This window comes from Acanthamoeba castellanii, assembly GCF_000313135.1.
Source record: "Acanthamoeba castellanii str. Neff unplaced genomic scaffold scf7180000084721, whole genome shotgun sequence".
NCBI classification, from domain to species: domain Eukaryota; phylum Discosea; order Longamoebia; family Acanthamoebidae; genus Acanthamoeba; species Acanthamoeba castellanii.
The window spans coordinates 105,592-124,918 of NW_004457434.1; the positions used below are offsets into that span (position 1 = coordinate 105,592).

At 57.4% G+C, this 19,327-nt stretch overlaps 7 protein-coding genes and 1 pseudogene across 7 annotated transcripts in view; 3 read left to right on the top strand and 5 right to left on the bottom strand.

Annotated features, from left to right (window-relative positions):
- ACA1_382670 (DEAD/DEAH box helicase domain containing protein) overlaps positions 1–2,867 on the bottom strand; it is a gene marked incomplete at both ends in the record, with an annotated part of 9,391 nt that extends 6,524 nt beyond the window's left edge. Inside the window, 14 exons of the mRNA XM_004338752.1 lie at positions 76–133; positions 199–258; positions 331–429; positions 627–698; positions 776–865; positions 938–1,035; positions 1,119–1,191; positions 1,276–1,344; positions 1,407–1,490; positions 1,602–1,660; positions 1,723–1,808; positions 1,870–2,008; positions 2,112–2,648; positions 2,714–2,867. Of these exons, the coding sequence (XP_004338800.1) occupies positions 76–133; positions 199–258; positions 331–429; positions 627–698; positions 776–865; positions 938–1,035; positions 1,119–1,191; positions 1,276–1,344; positions 1,407–1,490; positions 1,602–1,660; positions 1,723–1,808; positions 1,870–2,008; positions 2,112–2,648; positions 2,714–2,867 (1,678 nt within the window). The remainder of the gene's footprint in view (positions 1–75; positions 134–198; positions 259–330; positions 430–626; positions 699–775; positions 866–937; positions 1,036–1,118; positions 1,192–1,275; positions 1,345–1,406; positions 1,491–1,601; positions 1,661–1,722; positions 1,809–1,869; positions 2,009–2,111; positions 2,649–2,713) is intronic.
- A 376-nt stretch (positions 2,868–3,243) lies between these two features.
- Positions 3,244–4,119, bottom strand: ACA1_382880 (methyltransferase; the record flags this gene model as incomplete). The annotated part of the gene is made up of 1 exon (XM_004338753.1): positions 3,244–4,119. The coding sequence occupies one exon, from the start codon at positions 4,117–4,119 to the stop codon at positions 3,244–3,246; it is 876 nt and encodes a 291-aa protein (XP_004338801.1).
- Positions 4,120–4,920: 801 nt separating this feature from the next.
- ACA1_382890 (uncharacterized protein) lies at positions 4,921–6,071 on the top strand (the record flags this gene model as incomplete). The annotated part of the gene is made up of 2 exons (XM_004338754.1): positions 4,921–5,165; positions 5,255–6,071. The coding sequence occupies 2 exons, from the start codon at positions 4,921–4,923 to the stop codon at positions 6,069–6,071; spliced, it is 1,062 nt and encodes a 353-aa protein (XP_004338802.1).
- A 50-nt stretch (positions 6,072–6,121) lies between these two features.
- ACA1_382900 (ADPribosylation factor, putative) lies at positions 6,122–6,988 on the bottom strand (the record flags this gene model as incomplete). The annotated part of the gene is made up of 4 exons (XM_004338755.1): positions 6,122–6,435; positions 6,520–6,577; positions 6,700–6,803; positions 6,904–6,988. 4 exons carry the CDS (start codon positions 6,986–6,988, stop codon positions 6,122–6,124), a joined length of 561 nt encoding a protein of 186 aa, XP_004338803.1.
- Positions 6,989–7,831: 843 nt separating this feature from the next.
- On the top strand, positions 7,832–11,927 carry ACA1_382910 (RhoGEF domain containing protein; the record flags this gene model as incomplete). The annotated part of the gene is made up of 12 exons (XM_004338756.1): positions 7,832–7,993; positions 8,118–8,315; positions 8,395–8,515; positions 8,751–8,916; positions 8,974–9,072; positions 9,147–9,322; positions 9,425–9,555; positions 9,622–9,828; positions 9,932–10,213; positions 10,296–10,479; positions 10,597–10,712; positions 10,833–11,927. The coding sequence occupies 12 exons, from the start codon at positions 7,832–7,834 to the stop codon at positions 11,925–11,927; spliced, it is 2,937 nt and encodes a 978-aa protein (XP_004338804.1).
- Positions 11,928–12,619: 692 nt separating this feature from the next.
- Positions 12,620–15,164, bottom strand: ACA1_382920 (Ras subfamily protein; the record flags this gene model as incomplete). Its single annotated transcript, XM_004338757.1, has 12 exons — positions 12,620–12,822; positions 12,918–13,037; positions 13,137–13,319; positions 13,393–13,521; positions 13,608–13,697; positions 13,780–13,945; positions 14,022–14,177; positions 14,261–14,412; positions 14,486–14,565; positions 14,637–14,743; positions 14,826–15,001; positions 15,074–15,164. The coding sequence occupies 12 exons, from the start codon at positions 15,162–15,164 to the stop codon at positions 12,620–12,622; spliced, it is 1,653 nt and encodes a 550-aa protein (XP_004338805.1).
- Positions 15,165–15,521: 357 nt separating this feature from the next.
- On the bottom strand, positions 15,522–16,139 carry ACA1_382930 (Proteasome maturation factor UMP1; the record flags this gene model as incomplete). The annotated part of the gene is made up of 4 exons (XM_004338758.1): positions 15,522–15,586; positions 15,666–15,861; positions 15,938–16,054; positions 16,137–16,139. 4 exons carry the CDS (start codon positions 16,137–16,139, stop codon positions 15,522–15,524), a joined length of 381 nt encoding a protein of 126 aa, XP_004338806.1.
- A 424-nt stretch (positions 16,140–16,563) lies between these two features.
- The window catches only part of ACA1_382940, a 3,386-nt pseudogene continuing 622 nt past the window's right edge, over positions 16,564–19,327 (top strand).

Consider the following 19,327-nt stretch of genomic DNA (forward strand, 5'->3'; position numbering starts at 1 on the left):
TTACCTGGCCCACAGCCACAACCACACATTATTGTCATCAGATCAGCAACAATGAAGCAACAAACATCTTTGTACCCATGCCAAAGGCAGAGGTGGCAACAATGACCTTGAGTTCATCCGCCATCCACTGGTCCTGATAGAGAGAAGAGAGGCATTACTTGATGCAGATTCATTCATGGTGGCAAAGGATGTTGGTACATGTATGTAGTCCTTGTTGTCCTCTTTCTGGTAGTATTTTCCTGCAGCAATGCCTGCGTTCTGAAGCAAGCAAAAGTAGGAGGTGCAAAAGTGAGTTGGTGTGGTTCAGTTTGTGCAGTTGAAGGGGACAACCTGGAGGGCCTTGCAGAGCAAATTGACTGTTCCAACCGTGAGGGCATAGACAATGCCACAGTCATCAGGCCAGTTTGCCTTGATCCACTCTATCAGTTGCTGCTCCCCATGAGTGCGATCAATCACAGACAGACTGACCACACACACCACACCACAGTGAATGAGTCACATTGATTAGCTGAAGTAAAAAAAAAAAAAAAAGGATAGGGTCTGTACCTCAGTTCTCTTCTTGGTGGGTTATTGATGAAGAAGATGGGATCATGGAGATGGAGGTTTTCACAGACTTTCTCAATTACTGGGGGAGGCGCAGTTGCTGTTGTAGTGGTGATGGGCACATGTGGAAACTTTTCCCTCAATTGGCTCAAATTCTATGCCAAGCAGATAAGTGAGTAATGCTGTGTTGTGTGGGCATGTGCCTGTGTGTGTGTGCCAAGCAGAAACATACCATGTATTGGGGGCGGAAATGCTCCCACTCATGGAGTACATGAGCCTCATCCACCACAAATCGGGCCAAGCAGCCCCTGTCATGCAATTTCTGCTGACCAAAACCACAAGAGTCAGGGTCAAGGCAATGCTGATATCAGATGAAACTGGGGTGTGTCTGTACCTTGAATACCTCTTGTGCATAAGGCTGGAAGAAGGTCTCTGGTGCAACATAACACAGCTTCAGCTGCAAGCGGGAGGTTGCAGCACCATCCCGCAGTTCTGTCCCCCAAGCAATGTGTCAGAAAGTTAAGAGCAAGAAAGACCAAGTTTGGTGGTTTGCTTGCCTTGAAGGATTTCATCACGCTGGGCGCTTGAAAGGTCGCTGTGAAGAGGCTTGGCAATCTTTCTGGTGAACCTTGACGCCAGATGGTTGTGCTGCCCATCCGTCACAAACATAGAACATTATTGATGTTAGCACAAAACAGTGACAAGTAGCCACTTGAAGCTGATGGCGCCAACCTGGTCGTTCATCAGTGACTTCAGCGGGCTGATGACGACCGTGACGCCGTTCGCATAAAGTGCAGGAAGCTGTTGTGGATGTTAAGCAATAATGAAAGGCATCATCGCATTTGCAGAATGGGGAGTAGCACCTCGTAGCAGAGGCTCTTGCCGGCCCCCGTGGTAAACAGCACAAAGATGTCCTCACCGCTGAGTGCTGCGTTGATGGCCTCCTCCTGCATTGGACGAAACCTCCTGAATTGGTAGACCTGCGATGGCACATACATGATTGCCATGTTAGACTACGAAGAAGATGATGGTAAATGACTGGTGAGTTTGTGCTTTACCCGCGACAGCGTGTCTCGTATGCTCTCCGTCCACGGGAACGTTTGGCGCCACTTCTCATCTGCGCGAACACAAGGGTTAGCGATCGGCGAGGAAGATAATTGAGAAGCGTTGGAGTGAGACCCAAGGCAACTGCGCTGGCTTGCGGGTTGGCCATAAACAGAGCAAAGCGCTCCTTCCGCTGTTTGAGCTGCTCCACGAGCTCTTCCCTGGACAAATGAATAAACAAGAGAGTGAGCGTCGGTGCATCTGCAATCACAAATATTGCACATTGCGTCAGCGTGCCTCTGTGTATGGAAGTATGCAAGAGCGTCCTCGAATTGGCCTACAGCGCTGAGCACCCCTTCAACGATCCGTAGGTGCTCGATTTGTTGCTCGATTCTCTGCGACGGGCGCTGCGCGTAGGGCGCTATGCACCAAAGAGAGGGGGGGAACAGTATCAGTACAATCATCGTCAAACCATGATTGATTGCGAATGTTAGAGCTGTTAGGGTGGGAGGCGCTGCGCGCACCGACGAAGGACGGAAGTTGGGCCAACCACTCGTGCTCTGGAGTTGTTGTGGCACTTGCGGCGCCCGGCCGCGCCGATTGTGTGTCTGGGTTGCGCTGCTCTTCTTCTCCATCGTTCTCGCTCTTGGTGATGAAGAATGGCGCAGGCACGGACTGATCGCCTCCTTCGTCATTCACCTCTTTTTTCGGCAGCAGGCCTGCCCAACGAGGCTCCTCGACGAGCTCCGAGTTCTTCTCCTTCTCCTCGATCTCCAGCTCCATGTCTTCTTCTCCTTGCTCCTCCTCGACCAAGTCGACCAGGTCGACCAGATCTTTCTCCTCCTCCTCCTCTTCTTTACCTTCATCGTCTTTTCCTCCGTCCTCTTCTTCGTTCTTCCCTTCCTCCTCTTGTTCTTCTTCGTCGTTCTCCACCACGACATCGTTGAGCATCGACAGCAGTTGCTCTTGCTCTCTGGTCAAGCCCGCCGTGCTGCTCTCCTCCCCATCGGGTGCTCTACCTTGCCCTTCGGGCGCGAGCGCAGCATCCGCCTCTTCGCGACCTGGCCCTGAGGCGTCAGCCAGTACTGCGGTGACGGTGGGTGCAGTCAGGTGTGTAAGTAAGTACCCTCATCGAGAGAGGGCGAAGAAGCTGGCGATGAATGGTTGGTTGGCCCTTCTTCGGCGTCTTCATCGTGCAGCGCCTTGCTCTGTTCTACTGCTGGCAAGTCCGCGTCGCCTTTGGCCTGCTGTTGGTGATGTTCTGCTTCTGCTTCGTCCATGGACGATGCGCGTAACAGCGTCGAGAGGTCACGTTGCAGGTAGAGAGGAGATTTGATACAATCAATTAATCGGGGAAGAGCGCGAATCTGAAGTCCAGAGGGGGCAAACCGGTGAAGAGGTTGAGGAAAAGCGGCCCAACAGTAAAGGAAGGTGATACCGCACGACGTCTCCCATGGCTCTCATGACAGTCTTGTGGTGGCGCACTCACCCACCGCGCCAGGAAATATCCGCGCACTCTAGCACCCAATCCTCTCCACCTTCATCAGCGGCACGTGAAGACGGTGGTCACGACACCTTTGGTTGATAAGGCCGTTAGAGAAGGTTTTATTTACACTTAGGAACTAAGGTTCTGGTTGGCCCGGGCTATGTCGTGTTCTACTGGTGTTCGATGGTCGGGGAGGAGGGTGCGAAGAAGGCGATGGTGCGCACTTCGATGCTCTCCCTTGGCTTCGGGTCAGCGGGCGACGTCGGGTCGCGGAAGGCGGTGTGGGCCACGAAGCGCGCCGTCTCGCCGTCGTCGACCGAGTCGTAGACCTTGAGCAAGAGCGCCTCGTTCTTGTGCATGTGCGGGAAGTAGTAGTACTGCTGGTCGGGCTGGTGGCGGACGGAGTAGACCTCGCCCGTGCGGTCGCTGTAGACGAGGTCCGTGGCGACGAAGTCCTCGCGTTTGATGGTGCGCGCGTCGCTGACGGCCAGCGGGAGCTCTTCGACGGGCGACGCGCTGATGGACCGCCACACGTTGATGAAGGCGAAGCGATTGTTGAGCCTCGTGGCCAGCTTCTCCGGGTCGCTGGTGAGGTCCTTCACGCGCTGCGGACCTGACTTGACGGTGTAGTCGTTGTGCACCCGGTGCACGGCCTCGCGACGGCCCTTCTCCTTGGGCGCACGGACGGTGTGGTCGAACACCTGCACGTCGCTGGCGCCCGTGATGGCCTTCACCAGCTCGATCACCTCGGGGTAGTAGTGCTCCTGCACATGGGCGTCATCGTAGAAGTCCTTCACGTGCGTGTTGTGGGGCTCCAGCGTGAAGCCCTCCCGGTCGAGAGTCGGCTTTTCGTCGGCGCTGCCCTGCTCGAGCAGCGGGCGAGCGTTGTAGACCCGCGCCGGCACCCACTCCTCCTCGAAATTGGTGCGCGGGAGCGAGGGATTGGCCGCAGGATCGACGAGCACGAAGGGCTTGGCGTCGGTGGGCGGCAGGAAGTTGAGCTTGGTCTCGACAAAGGGGAGCGAGGGCGTAGGGATGGTGGCCATGGTTGTAAGCTACGAGTGCTTCTGGGCTATGAAGTTGGTTAGCGTTTGAGTTTGTTGCGAAGTGATTGCTGTCTGCAAGCGGCCATCCTCTTATATACCTTGGTGGTCGGCGCCATCGAGCATCGCCAAAGCCCTATCGCCGACCACCAAGCGGTCGAGGCCTCCGACCCTAGGATGACATGCCAAGCATGCCACGGCTTGTCGCCGACAGCATAAAGAGCCGAGACACTTTCGGCGGAAGCAGATCGACACATCGAAGCGGGACATGTGTGAAGAAGGCCGCATGCCTATTAGTGAACGAATGAATGAGAATCTTTTCAAAATTCTGTTGAAATAGTTAAATGGATAGGTAAATTACGTTATTTTGGTGATTATTTTGAGGAATCACTCACATGTGTCGATTGAGGGTTTGAATAGAGAACCTTGACAGGGCAGAATCACCGTACGTGGTGCATTGTTTTGGCGGCGGACAAGAGATTTTCTCCGCTTCAAGCGGTTTGGCGACTGGCGGGAAAGAAGGTAAAATTCAATTCAATGGAGATGGAGCTCGATTTGACTGCCGCGGCACAGCCGCAGGCCACCAGCACAGGGCGGGCATGCCCTCTTTGTGCCCCCGCCCGTCCTAATCCTCCCGCTCCCGTTGTTCAAATGAGCGATGCCGAGCTCCAATTCTTCGGCATAGGGGGCGAGTGGCTCGGCTGGCCCATCTGCGGCGTACATCTTCACCAATTCAAAGTCGGCCAAGCACGAGAGATCAAAGCACAGGGGGCGGAGGTGCTGGCACGAGAAGAGACCGGAACGATGGAGGAGGGCGCTGCCCAGCTTGGGCACAAGCGGCGACGATCCGAGCCCAAGAGCGAGGGGGAGCCACAGGAGCAGAAGAGGAAGGGAAAGAAGAGGGGTAAGAAGCAGAAGGCGCTGACGCCACTCGACCATGTGCCGCTCCAACCCATCGGCCTGTTCGAGTCGTGCTTCCTGGAGCGACACGGCACCCCGCGCCAAGGCCTCCTCGTGCCCTCGTCGCGCGGCAAGCTCACGCTACGCCGGTGCCGTCCATCTTCATCAGTCGCCTCAACTTCAGTCTCGCGCTAACCACATGGCGCGCGCACGCACACACACACGCAACACGCAACAGGTCCGAGGTGTTGACGAATCCCAAGGACGCGCTGATCGGGCTCGAGGGCCACTCGCACGTGTGGATCGTCTTCCTCTTCCACAACAACGTGGGCAACCCCAAGAACCGGGTACAGCCGCCGCGCCTCGGCGGGCGCAAGCTCGGCATGCTGGCCACCCGCACGCCCCACCGCCCATGTCCAATCGGCCTGAGCGTGGCCCGCGTCGAGTCGATCGAGGGCGAGACGCTGCACCTGTCGGGCGTCGACCTGGTCAACAACACGCCCGTGCTCGACATCAAACCCTACATTCCGCGCTACGACGCCATCACCGACGCCATCACGGCCGAGTGGCTCGTGGAGCTGGACGGCAAGCAGAAGAAAGACGGCGAGGAGGACGAGCAGGAGGAGTCTGGCAGCGGGCGACTGCAGGTGCAGATGTCGAACGAGGCCGTCGAGAGCCTGCAGCGTCACGCGCACGCGCTGCGCTTCTTCAAGAACGACTGGGAGCGGGCCAGGCGGTGTATCGAGGAGGTGCTCGCGCTCGACATCCGAACGCTCCACATGAAGCGGAAGCACAGGGAGGGCACCTACGACGTGCGGATCGACGTGATGAACATCACCTTCGTCGTCAACACCGATAGCCGGGTGTGCACGGTGCAGCGGATCGACCTGTGGCCCGAGAGCTACGACTACGAGGACTTCAACGAGGTCAAGAAGAAGCGACTCACGCCCGCTAGCCTCGCCGAGCGGCCGGTCGACGTCGGTACCAGCACCAGCAGCGCCGCGGACACCAACACAACCAGCACCAGCACCAGCGACGACAGTCACAAGGACTAGGCGCCATGTGTGTTGTGTGGATGATGATGAATGTGCACACGAGTGAGCACTTACTTCTTCTTGGTCTTCTTGCTCCTGGCGAGGAGCTGCTCGGTGAGCCAGTCGATGCCCTGGGTGAGGCCCTCGCCCGAGCGGGCGCAGGCCGACTGGACGTGAACCGCTCGGCCCTCCTGCGCCAGCCGGCCGAGGTCCAACAGCTCGGCCACCTCGGCGGCCGAGGCCGCCTTGGGCAGATCGCACTTGTTGGCGAACACCAGCACCGACGCGTCCTTGATCTCGGCGTCGTCCACTATTCGCAGGAACTCGTTCTTGGCGTCCTCCATACGTCCCACGTCGCTCGAGTCCACCACGAAGATCAGCGCGTCTGTGGGCAAAGCGCAACACAGAACACCACCATCGCCACCCAACACCAACACCAACACGTGTTCAGATGAGATGAGCTGCTTACCAGTGCCCACGAAGTAGTGTCGCCAGAGAGGTCGGATCTTGTCTTGGCCGCCCACGTCCTGTCCCAGCACGTGCGCAGCGGAATGAAAGCCACGTCGCGCCGAGGTTCAGAGAAGAGATCGCGTGGTGTGTCGGGGCTGGCGAATGAAGCGCGCCGGAAAAAAGAGGGGTGTGCTCGCACCCACACGTTGAGGGCGATGTTCTTGAGTTTGATGGTCTCGACATTGAAGCCCACGGTGGGAATGCTCTCGTACTCCTGCTCTCCCTTGAGGTGGTGCACGATCGCTGTTTGGCCAAACACAGTGAGCTGATATTTAGCTAAATAAAGTAATGAATAAAAAAAGAACGAAAACGAAAACGAAGGCGGAGTGGAGGGGGGGATAACTTGTTTTGCCGGCGTTGTCGAGGCCCAACATGAGGACGCGAACCTTCTGCCGTCCCGTCAACATTCGCATCACGGAGTTGCCCATTTAACGTTTATGTGTACAGGAGAGACGAAGCCGACGAGCAGGAGAGTTTGATTGATTCAATCTGTTCCGAGAGGCAAGAAGAAAGAAGAGCGCAAGAAGAGAAAGAACGTGGGCAAACACCGGAAAACGAGAGGTGATTGGAAATTTGGTGTCTGGCTTGCGAAAAAGTTGTCGACCCTTTCAGACCGCGTGAGGACACAGACACTCCACTCGCGCACAGTGCTCCGCAGCTCTCTTCGTGTTGTGTTGGTTGGTCAGAGCACGCAAGGGTTTGAAAAGCACCGCGAGCCAGGTTGGCAGCGCTGGGACTGGTGGATAATTTTCCGTTACGGTAATACCTGGTAGAATAAAATTAATTAAGTGGGTAACTCGCACGCGAAGCTGGCGGCAAACCCAAACTTTGTTGAGGATGATGATGCTGGCCGAAGCCGAGGCACCGTCACCACTCGCTTCGCCGGTGCTGACGGCTTGTCCCGTTCCAACAAGCCCAAAAGCAACTGCCCCACTGGAAGATGGACCCCTGAGTGCTGCGACCGCGACCACCAGTGCCTCGCCAGGCGAAGCGCTGCGCGTGGAGCTGCTGCTGGAGAAGCTGCGCGTACAGGCCGAACTGCTGCGCGTCAAAGATGAACAAATCAAACACCTCCACATCCAACTCTCCCTCGCCTCCCAATCTTCTTCTACCCCTCTTCATCTTCATCTTCTCCTTCCTCTTTACCAACAGCACCGGCTACGTCCGACGTGGACCAATCATCTTCCTCTACTTCTTCATCTTCATCATCTTTTTCCTCTACAACGCAAGCTGGTAGCGGCGGTGGTGCCGCAGCTGCGCTGTCGGGCGCCATGCTGGAACAGGAGGCAGTGGGGCTGCAGGAGCTGCTCGTGCGGTACGACCAGCTGGAGAAGGCCCTCATCGAGGTCGCCGTCTCCGCGACCAAGGCCCTCAACTCCTCCACTTCCACGCCCACCCGCAAGCCGCCCTCCTCGACCAACCTTCGCAGTCGCGTATGTTCTTCGCTGCGTGCGGGCGTGCTTTGTGTGTGTGTGTGGCAGTGGTGTGGTGTGTGCGATCAGTGTACCATGTGTGCGTGTTGTGTGTCGTGTTGCGTGACTGACGGGTGAATGACAGATGCAACACCGCCGGTTGGGGAGTGAGGCCGCACAACCGGCGAGCAACGCGGCCGAGGAGGAAGAGGAGGAGGCGGCGCCCGTGCCGCTTCCGCCGCTGCCAGCGCTGCCGGTGCTCGTCCAGAAGCGGGCCTCGCTCGCCGACATCCGCCGCAAGCTCGAAGAGGAACCCGCATCGATCAACGAGAAAGACACAACCGTACGCCGCATCGCGACGCCTTCAACGTTTTCGCCTGCTCGCAGCTATAATTGACTGGGCCGTGTTGTGTTCCGCACAGGGCCAAACACCGCTGCATATGGCGTGCAGCAATGCGACCAATGTGGAGGTCGTGCGGGCGCTTATCGCCGCGGGAGCCAGTGTCACCGAAGCTGATTCCAACGGGTGGACTGCACTTCACTGTATGGTGCTCCCTCCTCTTCCTTGTCGCAGACAATTCTTAACACGAAACACACGAAACACGACACGACACGACACACGACACCCAGATGCGTGTATGGAGAATGCCCACAAGGATCTCATTTGGCTCCTGCGTACGACTTGACCACTGGCGTCCAGCAAGCCGTGTGACGTTAGGCTGGTCCATTTATTGACGCATTTTTGGTGGTGTTGTGCGTTTGGTGTGCGATCGGGCAGTGTCTTCCGGAGCCGACCCGTCGGCAGCCAATCTGGATGGCACGCGGCCAATGCACTACCTGGTCTGCCGCAAGGCCATCGAATACAACCGCGAGACCGTGGACCACATCCGCGGGGCCGTCCTGTGCCTCCTCAAGGGCGGCGTCGACGTCAACCAGCCCAACAGGTACCCGCCCATTCCTCTCCCATTCCAGCGATTCAAGCAGATTTTAACTCCGACCAGGAACGGAGACACGCCGCTGCATTTGGCCGCACTCCACGATGGCTACGAAGTGGCCCAAGTGCTGATCGACTCGGGCGCCGACCCATCGATTACCAACGGGTACACGAATCTTCAACCGTGTGGTCTGCAAGAAAAGAAAAGGAAAAGAAAACTAAGGTCTGGCGTGCTTGCAGGCTCGGAGAGACGGTGCTGCACTATGCGATCATGGCCAACAAGAAGGTGATTGTGGAGAAGCTGCTCGAGAAGGGGATGGATCCCCGCATCGATTCGACGCCTTCGGTGCCCTCGCCGCTCCAGATGGCCGCCAATCTCGGCCCCGCGGGCAAGGAGATGTACGCGCTTCTGCGCGGTACGACCTCCTCACACACACACACACACACACACACACACACACAACACACACACAAGCACAGGCTCATCTATACACGTGCGCTGTGTGTGCGGCGAGTAGCTCGTGTGTCGGTGCTGGACATGAAGGACATGTCGCCTGAGGAGAAGAAAATGTACCGCCGCAACCTGGCCATCGAGGAGCTCATCCTCACCGAAAAGGAATACATACACGACCTCGACGTTCTCGTGCGGGTACGGAGCGACCAACGACACGACACGACACGACACGGTTCTGAAAAGGTGTGTTTGTGCGCGCAGGTGTTCTTGGTGCCCATTCAACGGAACCTGGCGGACGAGGAGCAGAAGGTGAAGATACTCGACGACCAGGAGCTGCGCCTCATCTTCGGCAACGTGGAGGAGATACTGCACGGGAGCAAGGCGCTCCACCAGGCACTCGACCATGCGTGGAAGGAGGCCCTCGCCTCCAAGCGAGCTCCTCACGTCGGCCAAATCTTCCTCGACCACGTACGAGTTGTGTCGTGTTGTGGCGCGTGCGTGTGTCGCGTGTCGTGTGCGGTGCGTGCGGTGTTGTGTGCGCAGTGCATGCGCTGACGTGCGTTGATGACAGATGGCGTCGTTGCGCGAGTACGAGAAGCTGTGCACGCACCAGCAGATGGCGACCGAGAGCCTGGACAAAGCGCTGGGCACGGCGGTGGACAAGGACGACGGCAACTCGACCGGCTCCCTCGCCTTCAGCAAGCGCTTCCGCCGAAAAGAGGAGGGCGAGCGATCCGAGTTCGCCCAGTTCTGCGACGAGGCCAAGCGGCACAAGGACTGCCGACGGCTCGACATCGCGAGTTTCCTCATCAAGCCCTTCCAACGCGTCACCAAATACCCACTTCTTTTTAGAGTACGCGCGTGTGTCGTGTCGTGTCGTGTCGTGTCGTTGTGTCGTGCGTGTCGTGTGGTTGACGTTGCGGATGGACGAGCAGGAGATCATATCGTACATGGACGCGAGCGATCCGGACTACGAAAACATTCAGAAGGCGCAGGCGGAGATCGGGAAGATGATCGCCAAGGCCAACGAGAAGAAGCGCATCGTCGACAACTTCCAGGTGCTCATCGAGATCCAGAGTCGCATCATCCTGCCCGCCGGCAGCAACCTCATCAAGAAAGGTATCCTATCTGATTACACGTTCGATGTGTGCGGTGGCGTGTGCGATTGTGTGCGCGTGCGGCGGCGTGTGTGTCGCGCGTGACGTGTGCGCTGACGTCGAGGGAACGCACGCACAGGACGAGCATTCGTCCAGGAGGGCCGATTCCACGTGTCGGTCAACCGGGAGAAGTTTGCCAAGCGACTCCTCTTCCTCTTCTCCGACCTTCTCATTCTCACCCAACCCGTCAAAAAGGTACCACCTTTCAATTTTACAACATTAATAAGGTAAAAATAAAAAATAATGAATTCCTAAATTAATTATTTCCTATAATTTAGGAAAACTTACATTAATTTTATTTTATGTTGCGAGCAGGAAGTGGAGCGAAGCATGTACCTCCACAGCATTCCGCTGGCGGCCGCGGTGCTGAGCGACATCAAGGAGGGCGCCCACGAGGCGGGCAAGATGGCACGCCACGCATTCAGCGTCCAGCACGCGCGCGAGCCACTGCGCATCGTCGCCTTCGCGGCCAGCGACGACGAGAAGCGCGACTGGATGCACATGCTCTCCACGCGCATCGCCAGCGCCGCGGCCGAGAGCCAGGCCGAACCCACGTCGGCCTTCGCCAGCCCTCAGGTCTTCATCAACCTCCACACCACCGCCACCACCACCAACTCGACGACGCCGATGACGACGACATCCAGCGACAGCCTTCCCACCTTGTCGCCACTCAGCTCGTCGTCATCGATAGCGGCGTCGGCATCACCGGCATCGTCGGCAGTGGTGGAGAACATGTCGAAGGGCCGTCTGTCGTCGTCGATGATCGTTCGGCCGCAGGACCGCAAAGGCCTGGGCAAGATGGTGCAGCGCCTGGTCGAGCAGAAGGCCAACCGCGGCCATCATCACCACAGTCCCAAGGACGAACAGCCAAGCGAGGCCACGACCACCACTGGCGGCGGCGGCGGTCGTGGTAGCGGCGAGGCCAGCAAGGAGACGAACCGGTCGTGGGGCGAAGCGGAGCTCAAGCTGACGCTGACCGAACAGAGAGCCGGCAGCCGAAAGAGCTTCCTGCGGGCCAACTCCGCCAACTTCGCGCGCACGCCGACGACCACCGCGAGCGGACCAGACAGTGGCGACGGCAGCGGCAGCGAGCCACGGCCGGCCGAGGCTGAGCTGTCGACTCCCCGCCAGACCACCTTCGTCAAGTATAAGCCCTCCACGTCGTCGTCATCATCCGCTCGCCCGACGTCACCACCACCAGCATCGGCGACGGCCACGTCATCAACTGCGCCGGCGGCGACGACGACAGGTTGGGCGCCGGCAACGAAGCGAAGCGCCAGCGCGCGAGGTGGTGCAGATTCAGAGGCAGAGCGCCAGCGGAAGGGCACCACCGCCTTCTTCGGCCTGCGCGCCAGCTCCGACATTCCCACCACAACCACCCAGCCGCCTGCGACGCGCCCGCGACCGTGAGCGTGTCCCCTTCCCGTGCGTGAAGCCTCCGCGTGTACTTTATATAACTTTGTGCGTTGTGTGGACGCCCAACACAAAGCCAGCAGTAGAGCCACCCCCGTTCCATCACCATACCAACAACTTGCGCGGCCGGCGCTGGATTGTGTGTAGAGTCGCTGTAGGCGCGGCGGGTGTTGCATTGGGTAACCAGGCTCCTCGTTGTGGTTAGACCAGAAGAGGCATTATGTGGGATAGGTTGTACTACTTGCACCATAGTCTAATGCTTTCAACAGGCACCTCACTCGCAGCACTATTGGGTGGCTTTGCTCTCTGGCTTAAGAGCACCACCATGGCTACACGTGACGATCTTAAGATGAACCTAGAGGCTGAGATCCTGGTACATGCACTCGTCTGTTGCGTCTTATTTCCCCTTAGTCATTGCTTGACTGGGCATGTTTCAATCTTGATTAGACAGCCCTTGAGAGCCTCCCTGCTGTGATCAACCTGCATTACCAGAAAAGGTGGCTTCATGAATAACTTCAGAACAACAACCAGCCACTCGTCATCACACCCCAGCCCCAAGGCAATGTCCCAGGTGCAACTTGCCCTTAGGGCAGAAAGACTGTGCGGTCATCCAATAACAAGATTCGTGTCTGTACAGGTCAAGCCATCTTTTGATGTTGTCCACTCTTGTGGTGATGCCTCTTGCGCGCTCACTGGAGCAGGCACCGTACTGTGGCCGAGGTCTGTGCTTCAGCGGCGGCCTGTGCGGCGGCTGCGGCCTTGCGCCAGGTGCTGGATTGTGCGTAGAGCCGCTGCAGCAGCACCTCGGAGGGCACATGGCACCCATGATGGCAAGCGAATGGCTGGCGCCTGGTCAGCGTGACCTCGGCCAGGTGGGTGAAGGCTTCGACCACTGATATTCGAGTGTGTGGCGCATGAGTGAGAAAATGATGACAAATGAACGAAGAGCAAAGACAGGGTCGTTAGGGAAGAAGGGCCAAGCGGTACCTCCGCTCCCGTTCAAGCTGCTCACTTCATGCCATCCGACGGCGCCCAGCTCTTGCGCCAGCGCTTGGCCCTCTTCGGGCGACACGCACCGCCGCGCCACCAGATCGTTCTGGGTGCCCACTGGTGCGACGTTTGCATCGGTCAAGGCCCGGCCCGGGGTGAGTTCAGGTCGCCCAACCACCAAGTTACCATACCCACACATGGCGTTGGGCGGTATACCGATCAAGAACACTGGCGACTGGCCATCGTCGCTCGTGCAATTCTCCATGAACGTGGCCACCCACTTGCGTACGTTGTGAAAGGACTCCCGGGACGTGATGTCGTACACCACCATCACCGAGGCGCAGCGGTAGTACATCCTTGCCATATTCGACGTGCGCGGGTAGGCAGGCGAGTCCCACACTGTGGTTCTCCCTCGCGCGTCAGCTTCTCTGACGCTTGTCTGCCTGTGTGACCCGGGGGGGGGGGCGAGTACCTTGAAGCTTGATGCGCAGCCCCTGGAGGTCGATCGTCTTGATCCTGAAGTCAACGCCAATGCTCGTCAGCCAGCCGGTGGAGAACACGTTGTCGGTGAGCCGGTAGAGGAGCGACGTCTTGCCCACCGCTAGTCACGGGAGGAGGAGCGCACTCATCGTCAGCTTGGCTCGGCTCATAGTCGGCTTTGCCATTGGGGGGGGGGTGAACACGCACCTGAGTCGCCAGTGATGACGAACTTGAAGAGGTAGTCGTATTGTGCTACGTTCGGCGTAGCTTTGTGTTGGTGCGCCGCTCGTTGTGCTTCTGAACACACGTGAGGAGGCGGGCGATGAGGATGATGAAGGTAGGGAGCGAGGGAAGCGATGACACGACGTGCTTTGCTCACGTGCATAAGTCTGGAGGCGAGGCCGCAGCCAGGTCATGTAGCGTCCCTTCCACGACCATTGTGCTCCTCCTCCTCCTCCTTTGGCCACGCTGCTGCTGCTGCTCGCCCACCGCGAATCGCCGAAGCGCTGCCACACACAGTTGGCGCTGCTCACTTCGTTCAACGTCTGTCGTGTGCGGCCTGGCGTTAGAATGTGACATAACTGGGCGAAGCTACCCCTCCGGGGGGGGGGAGCGGAGTACCGTGCAGGTTTGTGCGACGAGGCACAGGTCGTACGGGTCGAGCTGGGCCATGACGTGCGCCAGCACGTCGAAGGGCATGAACAGCATGGGACACGCTTGGTATCCGCGCTCCTCTATGAACCGCGCCAGGGCCATGTGTCCTGCTTGTCTGGCCACCTGCAACGAGCTTGTTTAGCTCCCGGTATTTGAAAAAACAAAAAACAAAGATGGTATCAAAAGAAATGAAAAGGAAATCGTACGTCCGACACAGTGCCTTGCTTGCCCACAGCGAGCGGATAGGCCCCATGGTCGAGAAGCAGAGACACCATTGCCTCGTGACCACCTCGGGCTGCGTGGTGGAGTGGCGTTTCGTTCTTCTTGTCGGCCTTGTTGACATTCACACGCCTGCACTCTGCAGTCGATAGACACGCTCACTCTCAGCCCTCCGAGTTGGTCCGTTCGGGCTGAAGCGCGCAACAGAGTACCTTGGAAGAGGAACTGAACCACGGGCCAGTTGCCCCTCGCGCAGGCCAAGTGAAATGGGGTCACTCCATTACGGTCACAGCTGCGATGAACAGATTCAAAGTCAGCCCAGTCAGAAACCAATCAGATGTAGGACAGGGCACCCACGCAAACGGGCTCGCTCCAGCATTCATCAGTAGCTGCCACAGCTGGACCGAAGCAACTGGTGGCGAAGGTGAGGGCGACGGCGTGAGCCACCCAGAGCCACCAGTGGTGGGCTCCTGCATCACCATGGACCAAGAAGAGAAGTTCACCATCACGGACCCCGCAGAAGAACAACTTGGAAGTGGTGCGCATGAGTACCTGGCGAGGGAATGGTCCGCTTTGCACCTCGGCCAGCGCATGCAGCTCTGATCGCTTGCGGTGCTTCATGGAGCGAGCACCATGATCGATGAGCAGCTGCGCAATGGCCAGGTTCTCGCACTTGACCGCCACGAGGAGTGGCCTGCCTTCGCCCCTCCGGTTGATGTCGCACCCTTCTGCCGCGTGCAACGAAAAATGAACTCAGCCCCTGAACGCCCGAAGGGGGGGATGACAAAAGAGAGGCATACGGCTGAGCAGCTGCTGCACTCTATCTTCGTCGCCCGCCACCACAGCCGTGGTGAGCGAAGCCAGGTCGTCAGCTACCCCTGCACCATCCATCCTTGAGCCACGAGAGACCACGGCCAAGAGTACTACTCTTGCATCAGCCTCGGCAGTGACTTCTGTCCTAGCTCGCACGGAAACGCCTTCTTCGAACACGTTTTGGTCGACTCAAAATAGACCTATCAGCTATCTGCGGCCGTTCATGAAGTTGGCTCGCCCTCTTGGTCAAGTGGGCACTTAGTCGCGAGTCCTCTGTGTCGTGTTCTTAACCGCGGCTTAGTGATGGCGCAGAGGGTGTGAGAGCGTGCACGCCCAAACTGATGAGGAGGAAAAGCGTGTTTATCTAACGTCTAGACTCTTTGAACAAAAGGAAGAGAGGAGAAGAGAGGTGCGACCTCGCTGTGTGTGTGCCATTTACAAACCAAGACGGTGCTCCATCACCTCGTGCAGATCGATGGCAGACTCGGGAGCCGAAGGATCTGAAAGGAGAAGCGAGGGAGCACACGTCAGTAACAAGGCCTTGCGGTAACAGAGAGAAGTGGCACAGACGAAGCGTACCCCTGAGGAAGTCGCTGAAGCCAATCTCTTCGTCAAGTCCCAGGCTGGTGGACAAACCCACAAATTCGCTCTTGAGGGTGGGGAGTCGCTGGAAATTGGACAGAATGCTCTCCTCCATCTGGAGCCTCATGGACAGATGCGAACCGTACACGTTCTGCAAGGCCACTCTCTTGAACTGCACTTCGTTCTTGGCGAACTGTATACGGAGCGTGCAGAGGGGAGCTTGGTGTTACAGCAGGCCGATTCGATTTGGGGGGGGGGGTCACACGTACGTTGAGCTCACGAGCCTGAAGGGGATGCACGATGGGAACATCGGATTGGGCCGTCACGGCAGTGGCGCCTTCACGCAGCGGGTTGATTTCCCTACGCAGAATCGGTACAGAGGTCGCCTTTTTGAAAGAGAGAAGGGTCCATGTTGGCATGAGAAAGAAAAGGTTCCATCCAGCAGCGAGGGGCAGGATCATCACTCACCATTTTGTTGTTTGATTGTTGAATGATCGAAAAATCAAGATGGTAGCAACAGCCCTTCCCAGCAGATCTTGTGTTGTGGCCACCAGCGAGTTTGCTGGCGCAGTTCTCCCTCTCAAAGCCGGTCAATCCCCGATGCCCCGGATTTCCCTGGTACGCCCATCAGCAATTTGGCCTTCCCTCCGTGGCCCTTTTTTCCGCCAGTTTCCCGCGACCAAGCCGATTGAGGTTTGGTGAACCGAGAAGCGCCTGTGACAGCGTCAGCGGCGAAGTGCGCGAAGCCAGGCTGGAGAGCGAATCGACCGAGGCAGTTGTGTTAAACACTGGCGCGGCAGAAGGTTGTGAATCAGCAGCCTCACCTCGCTCTTCTTCATCCTCCTCCATCTTCCCCATTCTTCGCTAGCCCCAACCGACGTTAATCGTCTCTCATATGTCCGTACGCGGCCCCAAGAAGAAGAAAATCTCGAGCGATCGCACTGAGGGCAGTGAGACCGTTTCATCCACCACTTCCTCTGCCTCCACATCGTCACCTGTGGTAGACACCAAGTCATCGAAGAAGGCCAGGAAACAAAAGCACAAGGAAGCCACCGAGGTAAAAACAAAAACAAATCATTTCTACACGACAAATCATCCAGATCAACAGCCTCAAAATCTGTTGATCTGCTGTTATATATCAGCTTCTGATCTCCCCTTTCCTCTGATCAGGAGCAGGACGTTGCGCCGGTGTCGTTAAACATGTTCTACCAGAATGAGCCTTTCCCGCAACCTGCGCCCCCGCATCTGGCCAAGTATCGCTTGACGGTCTTGCTCACCATCGTCGTCCTGTCCTTCTTCACTCGCTACTACCTGATCCAGCACCCGGCGCAAGTGTCCTTCGATGAAGTGCATTTTGGCCATTTTGCCAACAACTACATCGATGGCAAGTACTTCTTCGACATTCACCCTCCTCTTGGTACGCCTTCCCTCTCACCAGCGCCGTCTTGTGTCAATCAGCCGCTACTCGATCGATCTCAATCTCTCCTTTTTGGTGAATTCCAGGCAAGTACTTCCTCGCCACGACGGGCTACCTTGTTGGGTTCAACACGTCGTTCTCGTGGGCCAACATTGGAATGGATTTTGAAGATCACAAGTATATCTACATGCGCGGCACCCACGCCTTCTTCGGCTCGTGCCTGGCACCCATCATCTTCCTCTCGGCCGAGCAGATGGGACTCTCCCTTCCGGCTTCCGCGATCGCTGGAGCGTTGGTGGTCTTCGACAACGGACTTGCTTGCATCTCCCGTTTCGTCTTCACCGACGCCTTCCTGTTCTTCTTCCTTTGCATGAGTGTCTACACCTCCCTCAAGGTGCGCCACCTCTCCTCCTTCTACTTTGCTCTCTTTGCTTGCGCCTTCTTGTTCTCACGAGTGCTCCTCCTACGCTGTAGGTGTGTAACACCGAGCCTTCGTATAACATCTCGCTGGCCAACGCGCCTTCGGTGCTCTTCCCTCGCGAGTGGTGGTTCTGGGCTGTCGCCTGTGGTCTCTCCATGGGCGGTCTGTGCTCTGTCAAGTGGACCGGTGTCGGCACTGTCGGTATCATCGGTACGGGTTCTCCTCTTGTATTTATGCGCGCGTTCTGGTGTATCCAGTCGTCAGGCCCTTCGCTTATCGTGCGACTCCACCATTCAGGTCTTCGCTTCATCATGCTCTTGTTCCTCCACATCTTCCGCAAGTACGACGAGAAGAAGCTGGACGACTGGAAGAACAAGATGGTTCGCGCCTGGAACTGGCTTGCCGGAGGTACTCACTCCAGGCACTCGTTAAGATGGCCCTGGGCTGCTTTTTGACCCTGTCTTCCAGGCATCTTGATGGTTGTTCTTCTCCTGGTGGTGTACACCGTCTGCTGGATCCTCCATTTCGTCATTCTCTGCAACTCGGGTCCCGGCAATGACTGGATGTCCAGGGAGTTCCTGTCCACCCTCAACGGGACCGGCATCACGCTGGAGCCTCGTACGTCCCTTCCCTCTCCGCGCGGTTTCCGGCAGCGCTCCTCACGTCATCATCTTCGTTAAACAGACGAGCGTGCGCCCACGATGCTCGAGAACATTCTGCTCATCCACAAGACCATGTACGACGCCAACTCTGGTTTGACGGCGACCCACACCTGGGGCTCCGTGTGGTACGGCACCTATCCCCGCCCACCGACTCGAGGCCTGGTTTGGTCCCGCGCCTAACTCGTCTCTTCTTCGTTGCTATGCTCTTCTTCTTCGTATGACATAGGTACACCTGGCCGCTGAACATCAGGGGCGTGCTGTACTGGACCAAGTACATGGACCACTCGCGCGAGATCGTCTACCTCTTCGGCAACCCCTTCGTGTGGTGGGGCACCACTGTCGTCCTCATTCTCTTCCTCGCCTACATCTTCTACTTCCTCTTCGTGGCCAACCAGACCGCCCTCCCGAGAGGCCAGACCCATTTCCTCGGCTTCGGTGCCTTCCTTCTTCTCGGCTACGTCGTCAACTGGATCCCGTACATCGGTATCTCTAGGTACTAGGCCAACCTGTCCTCCAACCCTGCGACGATGCATCAACTCACTCGTCTCTTTCTCTGTGTAATAGGGTGTGCTTCATCTACCACTACATGCCTTCGCTCTTCTTCGCCATCCTCCTCGCTGCGCTCTTCTTCGACTACTTCGTCAAGAGCTGGAAGGCGAAGCAGATTGGCGCCGGCATCGTCATCGCCGTCGCCGCCTGGCACTTCTGGTACTTCGCGCCCTTCACCTACGGCACGGAGATCACCACCGAGCAGGCCAACAGGATGGAGTGGCTTCACGCCTGGGGCGCCTAAACCAGCGGCACAACCTTCACCACGCGCCCACGCTCCTTCTCCCCCTCTCTGCCTCTCAATAGCTCTTTTCCCCACCTCCAATCTCCACCTCTGCGCAATGAAGACGAAGAAGAAAGAGGTGAAGGCGAGGAACAAGAAAGAGTCCAGGTCCTCACTTCATCTCTTTTTTCTGAGCATCCCTTCCACCTTCTTCCCGACCCACACATTTAGAATGTAAAAGCAGAAAATAAACAATATAACAAATAATAATTGAATTATGTGCAATTAGTAAAAAAACCATGGACCAACAAGCTTGAAGAGCAACCTCCTGCAACTCCGCATACTCCCAACCACACGCGAAGCAGAGTGCTCCACATTCTTGACTCC